At 39.9% G+C, this 20,751-nt stretch overlaps 1 protein-coding gene across 2 annotated transcripts in view; it reads right to left on the minus strand.

The window, feature by feature from the left end:
• Positions 1 to 20,751, minus strand: part of RLF (RLF zinc finger) — a 79,237-nt gene that overhangs the window by 22,518 nt on the left and 35,968 nt on the right. For both annotated transcript variants that reach the window (XM_003815422.5, XM_034962209.3), the window contains one exon: positions 15,758 to 15,960. In XM_003815422.5, the coding sequence (XP_003815470.3) occupies positions 15,758 to 15,960 (203 nt within the window). The remainder of the gene's footprint in view (positions 1 to 15,757; positions 15,961 to 20,751) is intronic.

Genomic DNA, 20,751 nt, shown 5'->3' on the forward strand with positions numbered 1-20,751 from the left:
AAAGTAACCAGCCAAGGGAGTTTGTGGGGGCTGAAATTCAGTCCACTTGTCAAGCCCCAATGAGGCTTTTGCCCTCAGAAGGCGGAAGACCTTTGAAAGGCAACCATATGAAGGTGGAGTTAGAGGGTGATGGTACTTTTTGCTGATTTCCACAAAGTTATCATACAGGCCAATGATAACAGAAGACTAAAGGATCTGAAACTTACTCATGGGGTTTTATGGGGAAAACAGATAATTTTGTTGTTTTCATTTGGATATACATCCAAAAGAAATCACTTGAAATCTGTAGTTTAATTACTATTTACTAGATTTCTGCTCATTACAAAAATATTTACGATAGAAAACCTAGAAAACAGAATAAAAACTATCCTTAAATCTTACAACTCAATGATAACCAGTATTAACAATGTGAATTTTTTTCCAGTATTATGTCTACATACACGTTACACAGCATGGGTTTAATATGTGACTACTGCAAATATATACATATTTTAAAGAAAGGTGATACTATGCTGGTTATATGTTACTTCCTTTACCTTATGCTATGTTGTGACTTAAGTAGGAATTGGGTTTTTCTTTCTTTCTTTCTTTCTTTTTTTGAGACGGATTGCTCTGTTGCCCAGGCTGGAGTGCAGTGGCGCAATCTCGGGTCACTGCAACCTCCGCCTCCCGGGTTCATGCAATTCTCCTGCCTCAGCCTTCCGAGTAGCTGAGACTACAGGCGTACGCTCCCACGCCCAGCTAATTTTTTGTATTTTAGTAGAGATGGGGTTTCACCGTGTTGCCCAGGCTGGTCTCGAACTCCTGACCTCAGGCAATCTGCTCGCCTCGGCTTCCCAAAGTGCTAGGATTACTGGAGTGAGCCACTGCACCCGGCCCATTTGTTTTTTACTATAAGAGACAGGGTCTTGCTCCGTGGTCCAGGCTAGAGTGTAGTGGTACGATGGCAGCTCACTGCAGCCTCGAACTCCTAGGTACCAGTGATCCTCTCTCCTGCCTCAGCCTCCAAGGTAGCTGGGACTACAGTCACCCACCATCATGCCCAGTTTATTTTATTATTTTTCTGTAGAGATGGAGTTTCATATTGTTGCTGAGGTTGGTCTTGAACTCCTGGCCTCAAATGTTCCCCCAACCTAAGCCTCCCAAAGAGCTACGATTACAGGCATGAGTCACCATACCCAGCCTTAAGTAAGAGTTTTTACAGACGTATTCAACAGCCCAGAAAAAAAGGAGAAGGTGAGGAGAATATAGAGGCAAAGAGATCAATAAGAACAGAAGTGGCATGAGTGGACATTCTGGAATTCTTGTCTCTTTTTTTGGAGACAGAGTCTCACTCTCTCACCCAGGTTGGAGTGCCGTGGCACGATCTCAGCTCATTGCAACCTCCGCCTCCTGGGTTCATCCAATTCTGCCTCGGCCTCCTGAGTAGCTGGGATTACAGGTGCGTGTCACCACACCTCGCTAATTTTTGTATTTTTAGTAGAGACGGGGTTTCACCATGTTGTCCAGGCTGGACTCGAACTCCTGACCTCAAGTGATCTGCCCGCCTCTGCCTCCCAAAGTGCTGGGACTACAGGCGTGAGCCACTGTACCTGGCCTGGTCTGTGGTTTTCTTTCTTAGGATGCCTTTGTTTGGTTTTAGTATCAAAGTAATACTGGCTTCATAGTATAAGTTGGGAAGTGTTCCCTCTTTTTCTATTTTTTGGAATACTTTGTGAAGGACTGGTATTAATTCTTCCGTAAATGTTTTGTCCAGTGAGGCCCTGTGGATGTGGGAAATTTTTAAATTACCCTCTTTACTAGTCATAGGTATATTCAGGTTTTCTATTTATCTGTGAGTCAGTTTCTGTGGGTTTCTTTCTCTCTCTCTTTTTTTTTTTAGACAGAGTTTCACTCTTGTTGCCCAAGCTGGAGTGCAACGGCACAATCTCGGCTCACTGCAACCTCTGCCTCCCGGGTTCAAGCGATTCTCCTGCCTCAGCCTCCTGAGTAGCTGGGACTACAGGTGTGTGCCACCACGCCCAGCTGATTTGTTTTTTGTATTTTTAGTAGAGACGGCGTTTTACCATGTTAGCTAGGCTGGTCTCAAACTTCTGGCCTCATGTGATCCATCCGCCTTGGCCTCCCAAAGCGCTAGGATTACAGGCGTTGAGCCTCCGCACCTGGCCTCAGTGGGTTTTATCTTTCTAGAAATTTGTTCATTTCATCCAGTAATGTAATTTGTTGGCAAACAGTTGTTCAGAGTATTCCTTTATAATCCTTTTTATTTCTGTAAGGTTGATGGTATCTCCTTTTTTATTCCTGATTTGAGTATTCTCTTTGTTCTTGTTCAGTCTAACTGAAAGTATATCAATTTTGTCAATCTTTTCAAAGAACTTTATTACTTTCCTTTATTGATTTTCTATTCTCTATTTCATTTATTTATACTCTAATCTTTATTATTTCCTTCCTTCTGCTTGCTTTCAGTTTAATTTGCTCTTCTTTTTCTAGTTTCTTAAGGTGAATCGTTAGGTTATTGGCTTAAGATATTTCTTTTTTAAAATCAACATTTTACAAATAGAAATTTCCCTCCATAAATATTGGTATGTTGTGTTTCATCATTCATCTCAAAGTATTTTCTGGGCTGGGCATGGTGGCTCATGCCTGTAGTCCCAACACTTTGGGAGGCTGAAGTGGGAGGACCACGTGAGCCCAGGAGGTTCAAGGCTGCAGTGAACTATGATTCTGCCACTGCACTCCAGTCTGAGGGACAGAGTGAGACCCTGTCTCAAAAACAACAAAACAAAATACAACAAAAACGTACTCTCTAATTTCTTTTTTTTTCTTTAATCCATTGCTTATTTGGGAAGGTAGGTTAAATTTCACTTATTTGTGAATTTCCCAAATTTCCTTCTGCTATTGGTTTCTAATTTTATTTTACTGTAGTTAGAGAACATACTTTATGTATTTCAATCCTTTAAAATTTATTTAGGTTTGTTTTATGGGCTAACACATGGTCTATCCTGGAGAATAGACCATGTGCATTTGAGAAGAATGTATATTTAGCTGCTGTTGGTTGGAGTAGTCTATAGATGTCTGCTCAGTCCAGTTGGTTTATAGTATTGTTTAAGTCTTCCATTTCTTTGTTGCCTAGTTGTTCTACCCATTATTCAGAGTGGGTGTTAAAGTCTCCAACTCTCATATTTGAATTGTCCATTTGCCTCTTTGATTCTGCTATTTCATGCATTTTGGGCTCTATCATTTCTCAGACTGGACAAGTTTGCTGATTCTTTCTTCTGGTAATTCAAATTTGATGCTGACCTCCTCTAGTGAATTAACTTGAGTTGCTGCACTTTTTGACTTCAGAATTTCATTTTGGTTTTTCATAATTTGTCTTTTTACTGATATTCTCTATTTACTGAGACATTGTTCTCATACTTTAGTTTTTTTTTTTTTTTTTTTTTTTTTGAGACAGGCTCACTCTTGCCCAGGTGGGAGTGCAGTGGCATGATCACAGTTCACTGCAGCCTTGACCTCCCAGGCTCAAGTGATCCTCCCACCTCAGTCTCATGAATAGCTGGGACTACAGGTGCACACTACCACACCCAGCTAATTTGAAAATTTTTTTTGTAGACACAGGGTCTCTACATGTTGCACATGTAGATGTTGCTCAGGCTGGTCTCAAGAGCTCCTCCCACCTCGGCCTCCCAAAGTGCTGGGATTACAGGTGTGAGGCACCTCACCTGGCCTCCTTTAATTCTTTAAGCATGTTTCCTTTAGTTCTCTGAATATATAGTTGGGCCTATTTGCAGATTCTGTATTTGTGTATTAGCCTACTTGCTAAAATTTATTTGTAAAACCCCCAAATCAATAATCAGAGCACTTCTGTAATCACTTCACAAACATGCACAGCGTGACAAAAAAATTTGAGCCACCTGACAGGCATATTACCAGCTGAGGTCAAAGGTGATATTCTTATGAGATTTATTTCTTTTTCTTGAGTAAAACCTCCTCAGATTGCTGTAAAGCCTTTATTTTTCAGAGTTCTAAAAAAGTTAATCTTATTCACTCTCTGGTTTCAAATGGTGATTAGAACTCTTAATTTCCAGCTCAGATCTCTCCTCTAAGTCTCACATTGTGTGAACACTGTCTGTTGTTTCTCTCCCTTTTGTCTTGTTCATTCTTGTATCCCCATTGCCCAGCAGACACCTCCAATGAATGTATACTGAATAAATGGAAGGCATTTCTGCATTATTTCTTGTAATTACATGTGAATCTAAAATTACCTCAAAATAAAATATCTAATTTTACTTAAAAAAGAAAAAGGATCACCTTGGCCACTGCAGAAAATAAATTAGGAAAAGGCAAGATTAGATACAGTTAGAAAGGTTTCAAAATAATCAGGCAATTAAACAACAGTAATAACAGGCATAAGAGGCAGCCAACTGGCATAATAGAAGGTGGGTACAGGCAGCATACTTATGTTCCTAAGTTATTTTCCTGCTTAGGCTATCAATGTAAACTAGTATTCCGGCCAGTGCCATTAATATTTTATCATTACCCTTCTCTAGAATAGTGGTTTTCAATGCAGTATTTCCCTGATTAGTTCTGAGGTATACTGAAAACAATTTGTTCCTAGTAATAGATTTTAAAAATCAAAGTTGATAAATGTTTTACTTTTTCAAAAAGGAATCAAAGTAGATTTAAGCTTATTCATATAATAATACTTCATTCACTTGCATCCTTGAGTAGAAGAAAGGTGGGAGTTACAGTTAGCAAACTTACATTTCAAGTAACCCTAGATATCTTTGGGAAAATCATCTGTTAGCTTCAAAGACATTACCTGGGAAAAAAGAATACTGACCAGTTTTAAAAACATGAGACTCCTTTTAAACTGCAGTAATGCTACAGACCAGTACTATGATGCTGCACAGACCTTGTATATTTCTTAAAGAAATAAATGGTCACCAATGCTTCCATTTAAACCCTATCACAGTGTGTATCTGAAAGAAGGCTGAAATGTCCTGCTGAATTCTTGACAATATGTCTGATCGACTCTTCATAATGACCCCCTCCAGTGCAATCATACACCAACCAAAATACCCACACATAACCCATGAAAGTAAGATCAGAAGTGAGATCCAGATGCATACAAAGTTCTGGGAAGACGTCTCTTCAAAGCTATTTGAAAGAACTGTGCTTTAGGAGATAAAATACCTAAACAAGCAAATCCTCAATTTCTTTACACAGACTTTCTGTCATTAGTGTATTCTGAGTGTATTATCTCATTCCTTGTATGATCACAAGGATAAAATAAAAGTATTAAGACTTTCAAAATAATCAGGCAATTAAACACCAATGGTCTAACAGGCAGCCAATTAGCATAAAAGAAGGTGGTGGAGGTGGCATATTTTAAACTTAATTAAACCTTTTGTAATTATTCCTTGTTCAGAGTTCATCTTAATCTTGATTCTTAAACTACATCTGGAATTTCTATACTCCTGTTTACTTTTTCTTCTACTCCCAAACTGAATTCCCACTGGGTCCTGTTTAAATGTATCTGCTCTATCATTTATACCTAGTGACTGTGTCAATTCCCAACAGTGTTAGGCTGGTAAGTAAATTGGATCCTGTTTGTCCTTTCCTTTCCCCATCAGGAAAAGAAACAACCATCTGCTATTGCGTCTATCAACCACGTCAGATACCGAAGATGTAGTTCATTCAGGGATTAAGAATGAAATGGACCCCTGCCTTAACTGCGCCAAGAACTCTGCTGACAGATTTCTGAGCTCTTTAAAATAGAAGTGCTTGATGTTTAAAATGTTATCTTTTCTATGTTGAAAACCTGATCTTTGCAAAGACTTCCCCTTTCAGTAATGAAAAAATATAGGAAACATCCACTTGGGACACTGAGCCACTGCCAAGTCTATAACTTTTATTAAAATCCTTTAATATGTAAAGTTAATAGCAATGTCATCTCATTCAATTCTACATAAATAAAGTATCACAACCTAAAACTCCAGGATTCCATGAAATTCTTCTGCCTTCCAGACCTACCAGATATCTGAAAGGACTCACTCTTTACCCACTAGGTTCTGAATTTTGACTTTCAGATGACCCAGTCAATTAATCTTAATTGTATGTGTCTGGCTAAATCTTCCCCAGCAGCGGTTTCCCATTACATATGCCTATTATTGGGATACCCCCAGGTACCAACATACAATGTACTTTTATTCCCAGCTGTTGCTCAAGTTAACTCTTCTCCTGAACTCAGGTGAAGTAGATGGCAAATATGTGTGTAACTCTGCTACTTTAGAACATATGCTGAATTTAAACTCTAATTAATCAACATCTAGTGACTCACTAGTAATTTTCCAAAGCAGACTACAGATTATTTTTAATTCTGTTGACACTTGCAAAAGAAAAGTATCACTAGGATAAGAGACTGACTAGTGGCTGGGCGTGATGGCTCATGCCTTGTAATCCCAGCACTTTGGGAGGCCGAGGCGGGCGGATAACAGGAGGTCAGGAGTTTGAGACCAGCTGGTCACCAGTAGAAACGGTGAAACCCCGTTTCTACTAAAAATACAAAAAATTAGCCAGGCGTGGTGGCACGTGCCCGTAATCCCAGCTACTCGGGAGGGTGAAGCAGGAGAATCACTTGAACCCGAGAGGCAGAGGTTGCAGTGAGCCGATATCGCGCCATTGCACTCCAGCTTGGGCAACAAGAGTGAAACACCATCTCAAAAAAAAAGAAAGGAAAAAAAAAGACTGACTAGTTATGATGATACGATGATACCAGGGTTCCTTTAAAATAATTTTAAGATAACTTTATGTGTACTAAATGTTTTGCATTGGTATATTTAACAAATTAATCCACATCATGATAAAAATGTTTTAAATCACACCTATATGTATAAATATGAACAGAATGATATATCACCAAGATGTTCCCAATCAGACCATGGCTTATCAATGTCTAACACATGGAAATAGGTGGTACAGTGGAAAGAAGGCTGACCAAGGAGCCAGGTGACCTGCATTCCAGCTGGGCTTGGCCTCTCTCATTAGCTTAATGCAGGAAGGGCCTTGGAAACATTATCAGCTTGGCTTCAGTTTCATCACTTGTAGAACACGGAGGGTTAGACCAACAGATATCAAACCACTGAAATAGACTGAAAAATTTAATTCTTGTAGAGCAGAGGTTAGCAAATATTTTTCGTACAAGGACAGACAGAAAATATTTTTAGCTTTTCTGGCCAGAGAGTTTCTGTTACAACTACTCACCTCTGCCACTGTAGCACAAAAGCAGCCACAGACAAGAAATGAATGTAAGACTTTGTGCCAGTAAAGCTTTATTTATAAAAACAGGTAGCTGGGTGGGTGCCAACCCCCTGTTGTGAATAGTATCAAATCGTATTTCCTATAACACAGTTCCCTGCAAACTCAACACAATCAGGAAATATCCTGTTTCCAAACATTGTTATTAATAAATCAGGAAAGATCATGTATAAAACAAAGCTTATCATCTTCCCAGACTCTCCCTTGTCCCTCCACCCATTCTTTCTTCTAATTAGCAGCAGAGCACCACTATTCTTCCAGTCTCCCAAGCTAGAAGCCTTAGGAGCCTCTTGAAGGTATCTCTGTACATCCTCCTCTGTTTTTGCCATGTCAGCAAGTCCTGTCCTTTGTCCTCTTGCTGGCTACAATCTCTTGTCCTAAACATAATACATATTCTTTCTGTCTAGTCTTCCTAAAACACCACTTCAGACATGTCACTTCCTAACTGCAAAGCCTTCTTAATTTCTACTGCATCAAATCTAACCATTAATGCAATGGAGTTTCCAAGCCCTTCTTTTCCAACCCCAACAGGTCTTATTTCTCACAAGACTTCAATAACCACTCTGCCCTAAGCAGGGTATTTATTCTCCAGTGGATCCCTGCAAAGTACTCATTAGTACCTGTGCTTTACTACCATTCAGTCATCTCCAAACCATTCTTTCCACCCATCCAAACCCCACCATTACTTAAAGCTCCAATTCAAGGATCAATTTTTCCATAAACACAGAATTCTCTATCTTTACACTTCTACTGAATTTAGGGCAGTAATCATTGAGCTTAGTACTTATCTTTCTGTAACTATTTTTGGCAAACAAACTGGGCCATACAGTTTGCTGTATTTGCCAATGCCTAATACAACATTAGAAACAAAATGGGTTTTAATTAAGCAAAGGCTGAGAGAGTAAAGTTGTTATTATTATAGGATGAGGAATCAAACCCAAAATGTAGTGTTTTGCTGCTGCTTTTAAATTGTTTTGGCATGTGTCAGGTGCTGAGAATAACCATTACTACATCTCAGTCTGATTAACTTTCCCAAACATAAAATACTGCAGCTGCTATTAGAGGTAAGCAATCTATCTCCTTACACTACCTGATACTGCAAATAAATAAATTAGCATACAGGTTTATAGTTGGTCTCTTATGATCGCCTTTTTTTTTTTTAAGACAGAGTCTCGCCCTGTCGCCCCAGCTGGAGTGCAAATGGCACGATCCTGGCTTACTGCAACCTCTGCCTCCTGGGTTCAAGTGATTCTCTTGCCTCAGCCTCCTGAGTAGATGGGATTACAGGCGCACACCACCACACCTGACTAATTTTTTGTATCTTTAGTAGAGACAAGGTTTCACCATGTTAGCCAGGCTGGTCTTGAACTCCTGATCTCATGATCTGCCCACCTCGGCCTCCCAAAGTGTTGGGATTACAGGCATGAGCCACTCTGCCCAGCCCATATGACTGCTTTTAAAAATGTAGATGAAGTCATAGGAGGCTATCTCTGTGTATACCACATTGTTTCTCTGTGCAAATTCAGGTTTCACCTCTGATCAATCTTGACTTCGACTGATCCTCCCTAGTTCTGCACCCCAGGCTTAAAGAATTCTTATACTAGGGTCTATATTTGTAAGGTGTCTAAAATATGCCAGGAACTGTGTTAAGTGCTTTAGATATTATCACATTTAAACTATCCAGCCATTTTGTGAGACGGCTACTACTGTTGTGCCTACTTTATAGATAAGGAAAATAAAGCTACCTGGCCAAGGCTGTATGGCTAGTAAATGACAATGTCAAGATTCAAGCCTACATATTTTGATTGTTGCTTTCACTTCTCTAGATGTCTTGTGAAAAACATACTCTACCTAAGCTCCTCAGTAAATCCAGTCCAGTAATGAGCCACCCACAAGCCTCAGAACTTCAAAGTCCCCTCCCATCTTTTCTGAAGTTTCCCCTCTGGGTAAACAAAAGAAATAAAAACTTGCCTGCACAACAAGTCTACTTTAAGAACTAGAATCCAGAAAGAACCAGAAGGTTGGCAGTGACAGTGAGTTGGATCATGTACATGAGATGTGTGAGTGTCAGATTAATATGTATAAAAGCAAAGCAGAGGCAGATCACCTTGGATTTAAACCCTGGGCACACCACTTACTGGACATCTTACTACTATGGGCCAGTAATATCATCTCTCAGAGCCTCAGTTAATTTCTATAAAATTCAAAGTTTTTTTGTTTTTGAGACAGGGTCTTACTCTGTCATCTAGGCTGCAGTGCAGTGGTGTGATCTCAGCTCACTGCAACCTGTACCTCCAGAGCTCAAGCAATCCTCCCACCTCAGCCTCCCGAGTAGCTGGGACTACAGGCACATGCCACCACGCCCAGCTAAGTTCTGCATTTTTTTTTTATAGAGATGGGGTTTCGCCATGTTGCCCAGGCTGGTCTTGAACTCTTGGCCTCAAGCAATCCTCCCTCCTCAGCATCCCAAAATGCTGGGATTACAGTCATGAGCCACCACACCTGGCCTAAATTAATAGATTTTTATAAGGATTAGATACCGACACATTTAAAGCACACAGCACAGTGCTTGGAATAGACAAGTGAGCAAGAAATGTTTTCTGCAGTTATATTTAAGATTCAAGTAGAAAGTCTGAAAAGACAGGCAGTGCAAAGCATTTTATCCTTTGATTTCTTTATCACCAGAAAGTCTAACAAATAAGAACATTTATTAATGAGGCCCTAGGTCATAGCTTCAATCCCCATTTGAGGAAACTACATGTTGTCCACTTCAAAGCCACCAACTGGCTGTTTCATCTCTGCATCCCGTATCTGTGCTCCTGTCTAAGGTCATTCCCCAAAACAAAGATGACTAGCATTCTGTCTCTATCTATACTTTCCCTGCCTAGACAATCCTCTCAGATTCAAGTTACTACTAAATCTCAAAGACCAGGCCACAGTGCTTCCAAGTGGAATGTTGCTAACCCAATATCCATCCCAGAATAAAGTCTGTGAGCACTTGAAAAAATAAGTTAGTTGATAGAAATGCAAAGACTACTAGGAGCCAGGACAGAATCACAAATTCCTGGAGTCAGTATTTTGGCCACTGGGAAGTATCTTAGATATAAGTACATCTTAAATTTCAACAAGGGGCCAGGCGTGGTGGCTTACGCCTATAATCCCAGCACTTTGGGAGGCTGAGTCAGGCAGATTGCTTGAGGTCAGGAGTTGGAGACCAGCCTGGGCAACGTGGCAAAACCCTGTCTCTACTAAAAATACAAAAATGAGCTAGGTGTAGTGGCGCACGTCTGTAATCCCAGCTACTCAGGTGGTTGAGGCAGGAAAACTGCTTGAACTCAGGAGGTGGAGGCTGCAGTGAGCCGAGATCACGCCACTGCACTCCAGTCTGGGCGACAGAGACTCTGTCTCCAAAAAAAAAATTTTTCAACAAAAAAATCTGATAAAAGATTCCCACAGTGGGAAGATATGATCTGGGCCATAGCGGGGGGTCTTAGCCATTTGAAATAACTATTGACCCAAGCACTGATCCAGGATGCAATCAACCTATACAGAAATCTGAATCACAACACTGTACTTGGTTTCATCTTGGTTCTTATTTTTATAAATATACAGATAGCATAACTATATTTCAAAATAAAATAAAGCAGAGAGAGAGAAATATAAAATCACAATTTTAAAATTCAAAAAGACCTCCAAGCAAAGTTTAAAAACTTAGAAAGCATGAGTGGAATGTTCCAGCTTTGACATTCTGGTCATAACTCAGGTAATAAAGCTAGAAATCCTAGTAACAAAAGATCAAGGGATGAGGCTATACCTTTCATTAATTCATTCAATAAGTATTGAGTGCCTACATGGCTAAGCATTCTTCTAGAATACAGGGATATACCAGTAAACAACCTATGTTCCTGTCCTTCTGGAGTTTACAATCTAGTGGGAGGAAATACTGAATAATCAAATATGATGCCTAGTAGAAGCAGTAATGTGTACTATGAAGAAAATACAAATAGGCAGAAAGACAAAGTGATAGGGGTCATTTTAAATGGGTTAGTATATATTTATGATAATGACAGCAGATATTTAGGGCAGAGTAGGGGGATAGGGTAATATTTTAGATGAGACAGCGAGGAAGGCCTCTTTGATATGGTAATATTGAACAGACATGAGAGCACTTAGAGCAGACATGAGGTAAGGGAGTAAGCCATTCAAATTATCTTGTGGAAGGCAATTCTGGTCAGAGGGAATAGCAAGCACAAAGCTCTAAGACAGGAACATCCTTGGCTTGTTCAAAGAACAGCAAAGACAAGGTGGCTGGAGAGTAGTGGGCACTAAGATTACAAGATAAGGTGAGAGAACGTTAGAAAAGTAGCCAGGGCCCATGGCACATAGAATAAAGAATTCTGAATGTATTCTGAGTAAGATGGAAAGCTATTAGATAATTGTGTGCAGAGAAGTGGCATGGCACGACAAGTTTTAGAGAGATTATTCTGGCTATTTTCAAGATAAAATGTAGAGGCCAACAGTAAAACCAAGTATGCCAGTCCAGAGACTTCTGCATTCATCTTTGAACCCCAATGCCTAACACAGCATTTGGCATATAAACTCTAAGGTAAATACCAACAAGGATAATATTCCTTACCCTATGTCTTTAATATAATATTACTGGTAGTACACCAAACTCAGGTTTGAATCCCAGCTTAACCACTTTAGCTTTGTAACCTTGAAGCACACAACCTAATCTGAGCCTGACTTTCCTCATCAATAAAATGGAGCTACCTCAGAGCTATTGTGCTGATTAAATGTAGCAAAGTACATAAAGCATTTAGCATGGTGCCAAACACATAGTGAGGACTAAAAAAAACCCTCATAAAAGCAAAGTCCAAATATCAGGAATATCAAGAGCTTAGTTATGGACATGTTAAATCTGTAAGTAGAGATGGTAATTAGGCAATTGGATACGGGTCTGGAGTTTGGAGGAGGGAACAGGGCTGGAGAGAAAACTTTTGGGAGTCAGACCATAGTTGGTATTTAAAGCCAAAGATGAAGGAAATAAGCCTAGTTAAGCGTAAAAAGAGAAGACCCAATGACAGAGTCATTGGGTACTGCAACATGTACTCATTAGACAGCAAAGTAGAACTGAGAAAGGAGTAATCAATGAGGTAGACAGAAAACTGAAAGTCATCATTAGATTTAGTGATATGGTATACTGCCAGGGGCAAAGGTCATATTAGAATGTCTTGAAAGAAGAAAAATGGGCCGGGCACCGTGGCTCACGCCTGTAATCCCAGCACTTGGGAAACAGAGGCGAGCGGATCACGAGGTCAGGAGATGGAGACCATCTTGGCTGACATGGTGAAACCCCGTCTCTACTAAAAATACAAAAAAAATTAGCCGGGCATGGTGGCGGGCGCCTGTAGTCCCAGCTACTCGGGAGGCTGAGGCAGGAGAATGGCGTGAACCTGGGAGGCGGAGCTTGCAGCGAGCCAAGATCGTGCCACTGCACTCCAGCCTGGGTGACAGTGCGAGACTCTGACCCCAAAAAAAAAAAAAAAAAAAAGAAGGAAGGAAAATGTTCGATAGTAAATTAAGACAATTTGTTAAAGAAATTATGCTTAAAAAGCCAGAAGGAAATGGGGCAGTAGCTAAAACTAGAAACAGGATCTAAAGCAGCGTTATTTTTATTTTATTTTATTTTTTTGAAGACAGAGTCTCGCTCTGTTGTTCTGTTGCCCAGGCTGGAGTGCAGTGGCGTGATCTCAGCTTACTGCAGCCTCTGCCTCCTGGGCTCAAGCAATTCCCGGGCTCAAGCAATTCTTGTGCCTCGGCCTCCCTAAGTGCTGGGATTACAGGCATGAGCCACCACCTCTGGACCTAAGAAGAGCTCTTTTTTAAGGACAGAATAAATAATAGCATAAATGCCAATGGGGTGGTTATAACAGAGACAGGGAAATCGATGATGTAATAGAGAAAAGGAGAACTGCTGTAGCATTATCCTTAAGGGAGACAACATCAATTGAAATACAGAAGTGAGGGAGGCTGGCCTTAGCTAGGAGATCAGATATAATTTATCTCTAGTAACAGAAGAGAAGATGTACATTCATAGATGCTGGTAGATGAATAGATGTTTCAGAGACAGAGCTTATGAAAATTCTCTTATTTATCTTCTCAGCGCTTCAATTTTTTTCAGAGAAATAGGGAGTTAAGTTCAGCAACAGAGAGTGAAACAGGGCAGAAAGTATTACAGTATAGTTTTGAAGAATAAGAAAAAACTATGCAACTATCTAAGAGTGGGAGAATGAATGGGCTAAAGAAATATAGGCTGGGTGCAGTGAGTGGCTCACACCTGTAATCCCAGCACTTTGGGAGGCTGAGGTGGACAGATCATTTGACCCTGGGAGTTCGAGACCAGCCTGGGCAACATGGCAAGACCCTGTCTCTCCAAAAAAATAAATAAATAAATAAATAATAAATTAACCGGGAATGGTGGCATGTTTCTGTGGTCCTAGCTACTCCAGGGGCTGAGGTGGGAAGATCACCTGAGCCCAGGATTTTGAGGCTGCAGTAAGCAGTGTGCGCCACCACACTCTAGCCTGGAGTAAAATTAGCTGGCAGATTTTTCTCCATGTAAATTTGGCCCCATGAGTGCAGGTAAACACATAGAGAGTAGGTGAAGATTTAGGGATAATCAGGATACTGGTAGTCAAACAAGTACAATTAAGAGAGAGACCAGTGGCCGGGAGCAGTGGCTCACGCCTGTAATCCCAGCACTTTGGGAGGCCAAGGCGTGTGGATCATGAGGTCAGGAGTTCAAGACCAGCCTGGCCAAGATGGTGAAACCCCATCTCTACAAAAATACAAAAAAATTAGCCAGGCGTGGTGGTGGGCGACTGTAATCCCAGCTACTCGGGAGGCTGAGGCAGGAGAATTGCTTGAATCCAGGAGCCAAGATCGCGCCACTACACTCTAGCCTGGGCAACAGAGCGAGACTCTGTCAAAAAAAAAAAAAAAAAGAGAGAGGACCTCTCGCTCTTTGAGAGTGATAATGATGATCTGACAATGACAAAGCAGAGTTAAATAGGGAAGTGAATACATAAGGGGGATAAGGGAAAATGAAAAGGTGACAAGATCAATAGATCTTGATTGATCCTGGTGGAGACTGTATATTAAAGGGAGTAAGGTAGAAAGATAGACAATTGTATTTGGAGAGTAAGATATTACAAGTAAAAGTTTCAGAATTACTACAGCATAAAACCAGATCCTTGGGACTCCTACATCTAATAAAAAATTTCAGTTCAGAGTAAGAATCCATATGTCAGAATTGAATGGCAGATAAGAGGATTAAAGGTAGATGATGAAATAAAGCTTAAGAATCTCTAGTTTTTTTCTGTATAATATGTCAAAAACCATTAGAGAAGTCTAACTCCAAATTTAAGAAACATAATAATTGAGGTTTTTTTTTTTTTAAAGGATGCAATCTGATAGATAAAATAGTTGTTTTTTGTTTTTTTGAGATGGAGTCTCACTCTTGTCACTCAGGCTGGAGTGCAGTGGCACGATCTCGATGCACTGCAACCTCCACCTCCCGGGTTCAAGCGATTTTCCTGCCTCAGCCTCCTGAGTACCTGGGATTACAGGCGCCCACCACCATGCCTGGCTAATGTTTGTACTTTTAGTAGTACAAGCTGAAGCAGGTGGATCAGTTGAAGTCAGGAGTTCAAGACCAGCTTGGCCAACATGGTGAAACCCCGTCTCTACTAAAAAGTACAAAAAGTAGCCAGGCATGGTGGCGCATGCCTTTAGTCCCAGCTACTTGGGAGGATGAGGCACAAGAATCACTTGAACCCGGGAGGCAGAGGCTGCAGTGAGCCGAAATTGCACCACTGCACTCCTGCCTGGGTGACAGAGCAAGACCTTGTCTCAAAAAAAAAAAAAAAAAAAAAAAAAGACTCAACCCTTATTTTCCATGATATCCAGTTTGGCCACTTAATTGTTCAGGATGTAGTCATGGAATCTAGAGTCCTATACTTTTCTGCTTACAAAATTAAATATATAAAGTAACTTAAGCTAAAATTAAGTGCCATTTTCTTTAGTTTATCCCTTGATGCCATGATTAACAACTTCTGCATTCCCCAAACATGGAGACGTCATTACTTTAAAAAGAAAAAAACAACTTTCACATTTAAAGATTTCACAGCAAATCATCACCCAAATAAGTAAACATGCCTCTGTATATTCTTTAGTTATCTACTTTTCAAATTCACTCTAAAATATTACATTCTATCTGTCGAGCAGTTAAATATACAATTAAAATCATACATTTTGGTAGCCTGAAAAAAATGAATCTTGGTTTTCATTCTAAAGGGAAAAAATAAACCATGCAATATATATATAAATCTATTAAATTAATACCAAGTTTGAATGACAACAATTATTTACTCACCTCCTTAATAGCATCTTCATTAGGGAGCATAGAACATAAACATGTGATATAGGCTTGCTGAAAAGATGACACATTTGAAATTTCTTTAGAGTCTGCACATAGTTTTGATAAAGCAGTAGCCTGGGGGATGCAGTTAGATTTCAACAAATGTTTTATTCGCATTTGCAGAAAGGAAGGTCCTTCTTGTGCAATCAATTTATTGACTAGAAAAAATGAAAAATAAAACAGTTTGACAACATACCACATAACATGTCAGACTTGCTAAGATGAAAGTTTGAGATCTTTTTATTTGATTTTTAGTTAATAAAAATTTAGTTTATATAAATGAGAAGTTTACTCTGGTCTCAATATTCATCTAATAGAGATGAGAGGAAAATTAAGAAATAGTGAAATGAACTATAAGCATAAATGCAAGAAATGAAGCAAGTAACCTATGTAATATTAACAACTATCAACTGAATGCTTATGAGACATCAAGTTTTAAGCTGCATATTTTTATATACCTCTCATTTATTCTTCACACCACCACCAAGGCAAGTATTATTATCCCCAGTCTAAGGTTAGGAAAATTAATATTCACAGAAGTTAGGTAACTTGCCAAGGATTCCAAAGCCAGTGGTGCTCTTTCCTCTAAACCAGGCATTTCTCAAAGTGTGTTCCACCGACCAAAAGACCTGAGAGATAGTCCTAGAAAAAAAAAGGATTCCTTGGTCAAATCTCTGAACAGTCCTGCAATAAAGAAAACTGTTCACTTTTATTTAAAAACCCAATGTTTCCTAAACTGATTTGACCAGAGAACCCTTTTATACATATTAGTAACCTGTAAAACATGTGTTCCTGGTTCAGTACACACTTTGGAAAATGCTACTCTGAAAGCTTCAGAAGTACTGAAGCTCAGTACTTCTGAGCTGTACTGAATATTAGGCACTTGGCATTGACTGTACAGTGCTCTGGATGAGCTCTCAAATTTTTTTTTTTTTTTTTTTTTTTGAGATGAAGTCTTGCTCTGTCACCCAGGCTGGAGTGCCGTGGTGCGATCTTGGCTCACTGCAAGCTCCGCCTCCCGGGTTCACGCCATTCTCCTGCCTCAGCCTCCCGAGTAGCTGGGACTACAGGTGCCCGCCACCATGCCCGGCTAATTTATTGTATTTTTAGTAGAGACGGGGTTTCACCGTGTTAGCCAGGATGGTCTCGATCTCCTGACCTCATGATCCACCCGCCTTGGCCTCCCAAAGTGCTGGGATTACAGGCATGAGCCACCGCACCTGGCCGAGCCCTCAATTTTTGAATAGTAAATATCCAACAAGTATGTGACATCACTACATAGTATTACTTAAAGAATAGAGGTGAGAATATTGCATGTCAAGCCAAGTGGTGAGTAAACAAACTGCTTTAGGTGGTTAATCTAAAACAGTATCTCTCAGACTTGAAAGTGCCTAGATCACCTAGGGAGCTTATTAAAATGCAGATTCTGATTTATTAGGTCTTGGACCTGAAATTTTGCTTTTCTAACAAGCTCCCAGGTTGCGGGGGGGGGGGTGTGTGTGTGTGTGTGTGAGGTGTGGGGTGGCTGTGTGTGTGTGTGTGTGTGTGTGTGTGTGTGTGTGTGTGTGTGTGTGTAGAGTAGCAATGGTTTATACTAAGGATAAACCACTGGGGGGGGGGGTGTGTGTGTGGGGGGGGGGTGTGTGTGTGTGTGTGTAGAGTAGCAATGGTTTATACTAAGGATAAACCACTGGCCTGTGTGTGTGTGTGTGTGTGCGTGCGTGTGTGTGTGTGTAGAGTAGCAATGGTTTATACTAAGGATAAACCACTGGCCCAATTTTAACTACATATCAGAATCAATTGTAACATTATCCTTTAAAATAATATAAAGAAAAACATATATATATATAATCACAGATTTCAAAAGGACAGAAAAAGCTATACAGTTAAAGTTTTTCTCCCTCCTACCCTGACCCCAGTGCTCTGGTTTCCCACCCTGAGAAACAACAAGTTTCCAATTTCTTGTTTATCCTTCCAGAAATATTCTATGAGTATGGAAGACATTTTCTTTTGCCACTTAATATATGATACAGGTTATTCTATCATCTGTGCAGTTAGAGCTACCTTATTTTTAACAACTGAATAGCATTATGTGGTATGGATGTGCTATAATTTATTTAACCAATCCCCTACTGATACACTTGCAGGCTGTTTCCAATCTCTGTCAATCATCAATAATGCTGCAACTTACAACCCTATATACTAATCTGAAACATGTGAATAAATCTACAGAACAAATTCCTAGAGGCGGAATTGCTAAATTAAAGGCTCTGTTCATTTGTAATACTGACTCATACTGCCAAACTGCTCTCCAAAAATTGTACCAATTTATATTCCCATCAGCAATATGTAAGTGCCCATTTCCTAAAGCACTTCAAAAAGTTCTGGATTCCAGAGCTCCAACTCTGGAGATTATGATTTAGCAAGTGGAGTCTGGACCTTGGGATGTATGTTTTTTGGTTTTAAATTCCATAGATACTCTAATATGTAGTCAAGGTCAAAAAGCATGGAGGGAAAACAGGTCACAATCACTTGGACTTTTCCATTTTAGTCCCACAGTTACTAAATTCCACAAGATGAACTCACGGTCATACCCTTCACTCACATAGCTCCTTATTCCCTACTTCTATTTTCAGCAATGATATTCTCTCAATTATACAACAATAAAATTTTGGAATTATCTTTCCTTGATACTTCCTTTCCTCAAGGAAATCAACTTAGTTATTATGTCCTAGTAATTCTTTTCTAATTATCTCCAATCTAATTCATGCCTATTATTTCCTGTCACGTCTCCCCTATATCCTATTCTGCCTGCCTAACATCAGATTCTGCTCTATTTATCTGCCATATGAGGTTGTAAGCAATTCTGCAAATCCAACAGGAAGCAACATACCTGATAACAGGCGTATTACCTACACAACCTATCGCCTTGCAAATTCCCACAGCATTTTACTTCTTTCCCCACATTTAGTTTTCTCGAAGAACAGTGATAAGGGATTATAGTGTACAAATGTTAACATTTCAGGTTTTAGAATCACTGATCTGATGTTGAAACCTGATTCTGACACACAGCTGTGAGACCCTTGGACAAATTAACTGACCTCTCTGAGACTCAAGTTTCTTCATCTGTAAAAAGGTTATATCCATCTCACATGGATGAACAAATTAAAGAAATACTAGAAATGCAGATAAGACTCACCACAAGGCCAAACATGGAGTAAATGTTTAATAGTACTTACTATTGTCTCTGATATCTCCTTTATTACACTGTCAGCAATTTGTGAACAAATATCATGTCTTGTTAGCCTTTGTATTCCCTACAGCACTAAGCACAAGGGCTTGTATATTACGGATGTTTAATTAAACCATGCACTTAGCAACTGAAGGGTCATCACTCTCCAATCAAAAACATTTTAACGTCACCTCACCTGGGCTCAAATTCTGCCTCCACAATTTTAACTACATGGTCTTGGGTATGTGTAATCTCTCACCTGTTTCATGGATTACATGAGATATGAAAACACAAATACAGTGCCCAACACATAGCAGGCACTCTGAAAATCATAGCTATTATTTCTATGCGGTAAGCTATTTTATTCAATAATTATAACTACAGTTAAACTGCTGCTAAATCAATTTTAACATATGGCTCAATCTTGTATTTTACAAATCATTTGAAGATATCAATCTTTAAATTTCTTTATTGAAAGGAAATCTACCATATGCTTCAATATTTAAAACAATATGTCTCACTCCCAATCACAATCCTTTCTGTATCTCATTTCTTCAAACATTTCAATACAAAATTTTTTTTTAGTTTTTATACCCTTCCTTCCAACTAGATTTAACAATTGAACTGGTTTGCCACATTTCTTTGCCTTCTCTTTTTCAGAACCATTTAAAAGAAAGGTGCAGACATCATGACACTTTATCTTATACTATATACTTCATTATGTAAAAACAGTAACACTTAAGATCCAGTTGAAAAACAGCTCTGCCGGGCACAGTGGTGCACGCCTGTAATCCCAGCACTTTGGGAGGCTGAGGCAGGTGGATCATCTGCGGTCAGGAGTTCGAGACCAGCCTGACCAATATAGTGAAAACTCATTTCTGAATATAAAAAATTAGCCGGGTGTGGTGGCACATGCCTATAATCCCAGCTACTTGGGAGGCTGAGGCAGGAGAATGACTTGAACCCAGGAGGCGGAGGTTGCAGTGAGCCGAGATCACGCCATTGCACTCCAGCCTGGGCAACAAGAGTGAAACGCTGTCTTTAAAAAAAAAAAAAAAAAAGAGGCCGGGCGCGGTGGCTCACACCTGCAATTCCAGCACTTTGGGAAGCTGAGGGCAGATCACCTGAGGTCAGGAGTTCGAGACCAGCCTGACCAACATGGAGAAACCCCATCTCTACTAAAAATACAAAATTGGCTGGGCATGGTGGCGCATGCCTGTAATCCCAGCTATTCGAGAGGCTAAGGCAGGAGAATCGCTTAAACCCCGGAGGCAGAGGTTGCAGTGAGCTGAGATCACGCCATTGCACTCCAGCCTGGGTAACAAGAGCGAAACTCCATTTCAAAAAAAAAACAGAAAAGAAAAACAGCTCTTCCATGGCATCTTTACTGATCATGTCAGGTGAATATCAGGTAAAATTATCAACAATTGGCACTTATTACAGAAGACAATCAGTGAGATGAACATCACTGCTTTTTGGTATCAAATATGTTAAATATCTGGCCTGCAGGGGCAGCAGAGATATAAAGAAAGCTTTTTAATCTTTTGACCTGAAATTAGATTAAGGGCCAACTGTGAAAGGAGGCAGGCTACATGTTACCCACCACTTATACTGTGGTCCTCAACATAATTCCTTGGATATGTAGGTATCATGTACCTATTCAGAGTCTTAAAGATAGTGAGTGCTTAATTAATATTTACTGAATAAACAGGATACC

Source organism: Pan paniscus, chromosome 1, assembly GCF_029289425.2.
Source record: "Pan paniscus chromosome 1, NHGRI_mPanPan1-v2.0_pri, whole genome shotgun sequence".
Taxonomy (NCBI): domain Eukaryota; kingdom Metazoa; phylum Chordata; class Mammalia; order Primates; family Hominidae; genus Pan; species Pan paniscus.